At 37.4% G+C, this 8,884-nt stretch overlaps 1 protein-coding gene across 6 annotated transcripts; it reads right to left on the minus strand.

The window, feature by feature from the left end:
• Window positions 1-745: 745 nt before the first annotated feature.
• Window positions 746-5,038, minus strand: LOC113740386 (thioredoxin-like protein YLS8). 6 transcript variants are annotated; one of them, XM_072046284.1, is made up of 4 exons: window positions 4,804-5,038; window positions 3,803-3,950; window positions 1,455-1,633; window positions 746-1,263 (listed from the first exon to the last, which is right to left on the minus strand). In XM_072046284.1, exons 3-4 carry the CDS (start codon window positions 1,476-1,478, stop codon window positions 955-957), a joined length of 333 nt encoding a protein of 110 aa, XP_071902385.1. In that variant the 5' UTR covers window positions 1,479-1,633; window positions 3,803-3,950; window positions 4,804-5,038; the 3' UTR covers window positions 746-954. The 6 variants fall into 6 exon arrangements, with proteins under 6 accessions (XP_071902385.1, XP_027123799.1, XP_071902384.1 ...); XM_027267998.2 differs by lacking the exon at window positions 1,455-1,633 and having other exon boundaries at window positions 4,804-5,032; XM_072046283.1 differs by lacking the exon at window positions 4,804-5,038 and having other exon boundaries at window positions 1,579-1,633; window positions 3,803-3,942.
• Window positions 5,039-8,884: the final 3,846 nt, after the last annotated feature.

Here is an 8,884-nt window from a genome sequence, read left to right on the forward strand (position 1 = left end):
TACAAAACAGTCAAGAAGTTGATGAGGAGAACATGGTATGTTCTACCCCTGTTGCTGAACCAAACCTGTATGAAGTGTTTGGAATTCCAGATCCTCGTGTAACACATAGTAGCCAACCATTTAGAATCAGAGAATTTCGAATCCATCTTGGACTCCCACCAACCTCTTGGCTAAATCCTAGTGGGCAACAAGGCACAAGACCTGATGACAAGGGAAAAGCAAAAGCCAACTGAATGGTTGTATTTGATTGTATTTGAACTGATTGGTTGTGCATTACTTAGCTTTTGTATTAAGCTATGTTGAGACTAATGCAGCTTGGACTGCAGCATGAGTTAGTATTTTTTTATTTTGTGGTCAATTATGGGCAATGATGCCTTTTTGCTGATTGTAATTGTCCAGCTTGCAAATGAATGCAAAGTTAACGTATCTTCAGCTGTTCGAATTGATTCCCAGATTTTGGCTAGAGTTATTTCAAATGCTTGTGGCTTTATGGTTTGAGTGATGAATTTTGAGCAGGGTTGTACCTTCCTCTGACTGACAGAGAGCATTACAAGTGAAAAAAAGTCTACATCTAAAGTTTGCAATTCTGGGAAACAAATGATTCTGATAGCCAAAAAAAAAAAACTACCCCAATCTCCATATTACCTAATTAATTTGCAATCCAAACAAGATTACACCACCTCATAGCGCAGCCATAAACCTGGATTCTGCAGGTTCACTGATCCGTACAACACTCACAAACAAATACAAAACAAGAACTTAACTGATTATTGATTTCTAGGTCTAAAATTACAATCTTCCAAAGACATCCCAGTCAGCAACCTTACATTACTTTTACATGTCCACAATCAGGCGTGGCATCAGAAATATATCGCAGCAACAGAATCGTAGTTCTCAATGTATATTATCACCTGTGCCATTAAACATTCAAGCGCATACAAGACAAACAAGTGCTTAATATCGGTACTTGGTAGAGTAATCTTTGGGTGCAATTACAAGACCACGACCTTTTCTTGCACCACGGTACACGGTCTCAACAATGTCGATGAACTCCTGTTTGTCCTTCATTGCCCAGTTGATCTTGTTGTTGTTTCCAGTACCAAGATCAATCATGATGTGCTTGTTCCTAAAGAAAAACATAATTGTGGATGGGTCGTACAGCTCATACATCGTATTGAAATCAGGCACCTCAGTTATATCAACCAAGTACATCACAGCAAAGTTCTTTATTGTCTCAGCAACTGATGCTAACACTTCATCCATCTGCAAATAAAACAAAAAAAAAGATAGCTGGTCAGAAAAACAGAAACCACTAGAAAGTGCTAACTCTACCAAGAAAAATCACATACTTACAGAAAATTTTAAGTAATAGAACAATGAATAGAGCAACCAAAAAGTCAAAACACCACCAAAACAAACTAAACGAGGCATTTACTGAAGTAGAATATACGCACGATGTGCATGCAGCTAAGTGACATTTTATAAGATCCCAAAGGTGAAAGAAGATCTGGGGCAGGTGAACATATTGAGCCATATTAAAGTCAGCTGTGCTGTTTGATGCAGTGCTGAAAAGCTTACATCACCTTCCTTGACTTCTGGAGAAACCACCTCTGGCATTTGGCAAAGCTAAAATCTACCCGAAGAAAAACATAATAGTGTTAAATTTCTAAAAATAATGACTAAAACATTCAATGTAACTTTAACTCTTGACAATCTCGTATTTAAGTTGCTTTTAAGAATTAAGAAGATAAAAAAGATAAATTCCCCATTCTATCATCAGAAGAAAGGACAATTAGAAAGAAACAGAAAGCACTTACACATTCCTTATTGCTAACCAAGCAACCATCAACCATCACCCAGTCCCAACCAAGCAACCAACCCGGAGTGTTCCCCTCCCAGGTCTCAAACCACCAACGAAACTGCTCTTACTCCTACACTAAACTACCAAACCAATCTCCTCCTCCATCTTCTCTTGCTTATCCTGCTTCCCTATCTTTTCCAGCCATACTTAACCCCAATATTATAGGCACCACATCAAAACCTCACCTCCCTGTGACTTTTTCTCACCACCCTCACTACGCTTCTATCCCCTGCAGCCACTACCTCCTTTTCCCACCCTCTTAACAAACTGAAACAAACCTTTCCCCATTAACCCTTTCAAACCTAACCACCAAAACACGCAGAGACCGTCACTCTCTAGTTGAAGTAGTTGGCAAAGATCGCATGAATGCATGTACTACTAATTGAATTTGTGGTCATGGCTCTTATGTATGTACTTTCAAGGAAATTTGCACTTTCACACACACCAAAATTTAATTTGCAAGATGATGGCAGCTTTTACATGTTGCACTTTCACACACACCAGAATCTAATTTGCAAGATGATGGCGTCTTTTACTGTTTAAGACATGCTTTACATCATGATTGAGCATCTCCAGAATTAAAATGTGAAGATCTCTTTTATTTGACCCACATGTTAAAGTGTGTGATATAATGTTTCATCTGTCAATATACATCTGTTCTGGTGGAGGGAGGTCCTATGCATGTTTTCTCATGCGGCAGCCACCGCGTGCTCTGCTTTTGATTGCATTCGTGCTTATCCTTTAAGTGAATTTGTGTAGGTGATTGAGTAAAAAGATCCTGGTGCTAGCAGAGGGAGCCAACCAAAGATTAATGGGTGGAGAGGGAAAAGATGACAAAGATTGACTAGTTCAGTTTACAGAAGCTAATCATAATTAGTAAGGGTATTCTACGAACTCATTTAATCATTTTATCGACAACTTAATTGCGTAATTCTACATATGCCAGAATTCAAAAGCTTCAATGGTCAGTCAGCCAAAACACAGCTCACCCATCAGTTACTTAAAAGTTGATCTCCACCTCAATCAACATGAATGGAATGGACATAAGTACCCACCCAGAAATTCTTTCTCCCAATTGCAGACAAAAAAACCAAGGATTTTATACAAGCAACTAAAATAAAATAACAAGGATCTAATGCCCTGTTCCTTGTGCTACAATACTTCTGACCTAAGAACATGGAGAAAGTAAAAGTGGCCAATCACCAAACTTCAAGGGCTCACTTGGATATCAATTTTAATACAACTACCCTCACATATGATGATAAAAGGAAATGTCCCTTTCAATCTTCTCCATTCAATTCTTTAGATAATATTCTTCCTATCCCTTCCCAATCAAGCCGAGCTCTCCCTACCCGCATCTCCCCCCTTCTGTACGTGTGTATTGTTCCCCTAACCAAGCAATGTCAGCAAGTTTCAACAAAAAACCAAAATATGTACTAATTTTCAGAAATTGTCTGACATGAACTACGTATCAATGAATGTCTGACCCAAGCTACTTATCAATGAACTTGATTGACACTAGTGCATTTCTGTCACATAAATAGAAGATGCAATGATTCAAGCTAAATAATTGTAAAACTGACACTACTTATAACTCAAGTGGAAATGGTGTATTTCTATAGCCTGCTTCAACCATCCTCAGCTTTAATTTAAAATGATAATCAGACAGTGCCATAAGACGGCATTAGTGTAATCAGACTGAATTTTAATAAAAATCATTTTCAGCAACCATTTACAAATTATAAAACAGTGAAAAGATTCCCTAGTCCATATTTTAATAAACTAGAGGTTTCGCTCAAGTGAGTGAATCATACTCTGCTAACAGACAGGCTTTAAGACAAGTCAATAATAACAAATTTGTTTAAAATTAACATAAACAATGTAGATGACAGTATGCATAAAGAGAGAAATAATAAAATGACATTTGGAAGGATGCTATACCTGCATACAGGTTTCATCCCAGTCATGCCCGAACCTGATAATAACAAGTCGTTCCTCTTCTGCGAGGATAGCCTGGTCAACAGCCCAGCCAGAATGAAGGTGAGGCAGCAAGTATGACATCTCTCCTGCTCTCTCTTTACCTCGTTACCTATCAAAAAAGAATGTAGCAAACAACGTGTAAGCTGCAAAGAATTCTCTATGACGCTTATTAAATTCTTATACAAATATTTAAAGCACTGTTGGTCAAAGCAGAACAAGAGGTGAAGAATACAGAAATTAGTGGAATTCAAGAAAGAGGAAGCAATACAAGATCATAATCTTTTCAACAAAACTGCATTTTTGACTAACCAAATCTCTGTAATACCCACCACTTAAAAGGCAATATTCTATATTGATTAGGATTGGAATTCGTACTTGAAACAGAGCCCTAAATAAATTTGATCAGTCCACCAAATGACAACTAAGCCCCAGATATCATAAACTGATACAATTAGTCTTCTAACTTGGAAGGGAGAAAAAAAAAATTAACACACAACTTTTCTGCAAAAGTTTCCGCAACATAGATGGACTCCCAACAAAAGCTAGAAAAGAATGAAAATCTGCCGTCCAACAAAATTTGATTAAAAAAAGGGCCAAATTTTTACTTCTTGTGACAAATAAACCCTAAAAGCTCTGTGAATCTTAGACTGTAAAACAAAACTTACACAGAACATCTAGCAAATTCGTGTACATCAAAACCCATTAAACAGAAGAACCCTGAAACTATAGGTGCAGGTGGACCCTAGTGATTACTAGAATTCTAATTACATCAACCCAGATAATAATTCAATTTTGGGGAAAAAACCCAAGAAACAAGAAGAAATCGAGAAACAATGAAAACCAAACGTAAGTAGAGAAAACCCAGATTCTTTTTTTTTCAGAAAAAAAAAACCTTGGCTCTTGACAATTTCGGTAGAATTTCGATGAAGAAACAGATAAACAGATTAATTCAACTATCATACCGCAAAATTTTCCAGAGAAATTGGTGCCTCGAGCGTGCGAGAAGCTTTCTGCTGTTACCTGCTCTGCTAATTCAGCAATTAACAAAGAATCGAATCGATTGGAGCTTGGAGAGTGCGTGGAGGTTCTAGCTTTCTGGGCAAAACCCAGTTATGTTTTCCTTTCCTTTTTACAGCCTCGGCTCCAATCGCGAAGCTACTAGAATTTGGTCCTTGGCATGTTAATTTGGGTAGGGATAATTTGAGAAACCTCTCTTGAGGTTTCTATAATTTCACTCGGCTCACTTTAGATTTAAGAAATTACATTGACCTCCCTTAATATAGTAAAATACCTACAATGCCCTCCATTTAGTAGACAATTTGGGGGTATAAAATTGGTTGTCACCAGGGTTTTGTTTGCTTTTTTTTTTTTTTTATCGTGACAAGTATTGATACTGTATAAGTAATTTGGAATCTTTTATATGGTTATTTAATTTTAGAACTTATACTTGAATGATTGTTAAGAATTTGACTTGTTGATTTATACAAAGTGTGGAAGATAATGATTGAGTATATTATATTTTTCTTTCTTAGTTTTGTATAAAAGGGCAATTTAAGATTTTTGAAAGAAAATCTAAATTCTTGAACCTACATTACTACTAAATAGTGAAAAAAAAGAAGGTATATATAATTTTTAAAACTTGAAGGGAATTCTTTGTAATTGTGAAAAAACTCAGGGCCCGTTTGGAAGGTGAGTTTTTTGGATATTTGTCTAAAATTTTACTGTAAATTACTGTAAAAGTTGTAAGAAAAATTTTTAGGTTGAAAAACTTTTTTCTTTCTTTTCCTTTTTCTTTTTCTTTTTCTTTCTTTCTTTTTGTTTTCTTTCCTCTCTTCTTCTTCTCCCTTCCCCCTCCCCTGGCACCTCTGTCCTCTCCTTCCTCTCCCTCTCTACCCCTCTGCCCCCTATTTTTCTCTCCCTCTCTTCTCCTTCTCCCTCTTCTTCTCTCCTTCTCCTCCCCTTCCTTGGCGCCCTCCGAGTGCCGAGAACTTGCAGGCTGCAGCCATGAACTTTTTTTTTCTTTTTCTCTCCCCACTCTCCTTCCCCTTTCTCGCCACCCTCCCCCTCCCCCAACCAGCAACCTTGGTCACCCAGCAGCCATAGGAAAACTTTTTCCTTTCTTTTCCCCTCTTCTCCATCTCCCTCTCCTCTCCCCTCCCCCTCGCCCTCTAACGCCAGAGTTGTTGCAACTATGGAATTTTTTTTTTTTAGCTTTTTTTTCCCCCTCTCCTCCCCTCCCCTAGCTACGATCTAGTCGCGCGACCAGATCGCAGCCCCCCTCCTCCTTTGCAATCTGGTTGCATAGCTTGCGGGAAGGGGAAGGTGGCGAGAGAGGCAGAGGGGAATAGCGGAGGAGGGAGGGAGAAAGAACAAAAAAAAAGAAAAAAGAGGGAAGCACCAATAGATCGGTCAAAGGGGGAGGGGAGAGGAGGAGAGGGGGTGAGGGAGAGGGAGAGAAAAAAAAAAAAAAAAAAAAAAAAAGAGGAGTGCCGGCGCTGGCGGCCGAAATACCGGCGCCGGAAGCGGTGGTGGAGGTGGTGGCCAGTGACGAAAGACGTGGGGGGTTGGGTGGGGGAGGAAAAAGAAGAAAAGTTGATGAGAAAGTTTTTTATGTATTATTTTGAAGTGTGTAGGTTAAAAACTTTGATAAGTTTTTTAGAATTCTTGTAGCAAAAGTTGTTAAAAAACTAGTATTATAGAAATTTGCTAAAAAACCAATGTGCCAAACAAGGCCTCAGAAGAGGTTTGTGAAATTATCCCATTTGGGTATCCTGCTATTTAGTATTTGCCCCTCTTGAAGTTGTGATGATTAGTGTTTTGCCCCTAAAATTTATGCCAAGGTGCTTCATACCCTCAAATTATTGCAATGTAGTTTACCAAACTAAACATTTGGATAAGGACAGTACTTTTTTTTTCCGAGTAGGAGATGGATGAGATTTAAAAAGTGAGAAGGAAAAGGAAGAATTTCAATCTAGGATAAAAATCTAAATCATGAATGCCTCACCTTTAGTTTTCGAGCAGGAGATGGATGGGATTTAAGAATTGAGAAAGAAATGGAAGAATTTGAATATAAGATAAGACTGTAAATCACGAGCACCTCAACTTTAGTCACTAAATCAAAGTTTCTTCCATAAATACTGGATAGTATTTTTTTTTAATCGGCAAACCCCTTGCATGGGGAGGGGATGCTAGTCCCAAATTTTATTAATCTCAAAAAACATTCAAGTACATAAGGAGGGGAGAGGGAGAGAGGGCAAAAAACTATCCTCCGTTATGTGAAAGACTAGCTAGCCATCATCTCTAACGAGTCTTAACATAGGGGAATTTGGCTTTGTTTGGATATCAATATTTTTCAAATAATATTTCGCTTGTATCATAAACATATTTTTCAACTCATTTTTTTATATTTTTAATCACCTTTTTATCTCATATATATCACATCATAAAAAGTGTTACAATAATTATTCTAAATAATATTTCAAATAATACTCTATCCAAACAAATCTACTATCCTGATGAATGACAGTTTTACGAAGTGAAGCAATTGACTCCGTGAAAAAAATTTGCTATCCATGAAATTCCAAGGCTGCCAAAGAGTCAGCAGCCATGTTGGCTTCTCTAAAAACTTGAATTAGAGAACTTTGCATCCTAGATGTTAAACTTGGGATCTTCATCCAGAAGGCTCTGTTTGGATTCTCCATTTTTAAAAAAAATAAGTTTTTCATATACAATACTACAGTAATATGTAAATAAAAATAGTTCCAAAAACACCACACTCATACAATATATCAAAAGGAGTTCCAAATATACAAAAAAATTTAAAAGTATACAAAAAAATCTACATCATCTTTTTCTTTCATCTATCACTACCACCAACCACCGCCACTATCCCCTTCTTTCTCCTCTTTCCTCTCCCTCCCTCTTCCTCCTTGATAGGGCGTAAATTGTAATATATTTATAGGCATAAGTTGCTAGTTAGATATGTTATTTGAGCTTAATCTTGGATAAAAATTACTTAATTTTGCTCTTATATTTTTCTAATAGGAGAAAAGCTCAATTGAAGAGAAAACGGATTAATAATGTGGCGTGAAGTGTCAATGGAAGAGGAAAAAGTCAAGAGAAAGCGATTTTGCAGGATCGACATGTTTCAGTATTTTGGTGATAACCTGAGCTACATAAGTTGGATTGACATTATTATTGATTTAATTCGAAGCTAAGAGAATGCTCTACAGTTTCTATGCAGACACCAAAATTCGGTTCTCACGTTTTTATAGTCAAAAATCCAAATTCCTGAAGTATAGTTGCGTTACAATGCTCTTACGACCAGGTCTCAGTATTTTAGCCACATCTTAGTATCCGGACTCCAAATAACTTGATTCTTGCAGCATTGGAAAGCTTTCTCAAAGAGCTACAATTTTATGTTTTGAGTAAGAACAGATTTGACCTATTTTATGGAGTTTTTGAGGCCCAATGTCTGGCGCCGGAATTCAAGCCGTTCATTGCCAGATTCTTTTATGTTTCTTGCTTGGCCCAATGACGGACGCCGGACTTGCTTAGTTTGGCATGAAGTGTAAGTGCCCGGTGCAACCCAATGAGTACAAACAATTTCACAATGAGACACAAAGATATATCAAATTTAAGCACAATAAAGAAAACTTAATTAAAGAGAAAAGATAAGAAATGCAAACCAAATATCAATCCAATAGCCTCTTCAATTGATGGCGATGCTAACCAAGATATACAAGTGAAGGCTCACTCCTTCCTCACCCCAAACACACTTTGGTTGAGCCAAGGAGTTTTACAACTATTCTAGTTAACCCTCAACAACCTACACTTGAAAAATCACTCACCCAATTAAGAACTATTTTATACAAATGAGGCAACTTTCACCAAGGTTTTACCACTCCAAGTGATAGGTTCACCTTCACCAAGGTTTTACTCCTCCTAGAGAGTAACCTTCACTTCAGCAATCTCACAACCCAACTTTCCCAACCCCTTATACAACCAACAAAGAATCTTTCTATTCAAAAATCTCACTTGTAA

Source organism: Coffea arabica, chromosome 4c (assembly GCF_036785885.1).
Source record: "Coffea arabica cultivar ET-39 chromosome 4c, Coffea Arabica ET-39 HiFi, whole genome shotgun sequence".
NCBI lineage: Eukaryota > Viridiplantae > Streptophyta > Magnoliopsida > Gentianales > Rubiaceae > Coffea > Coffea arabica.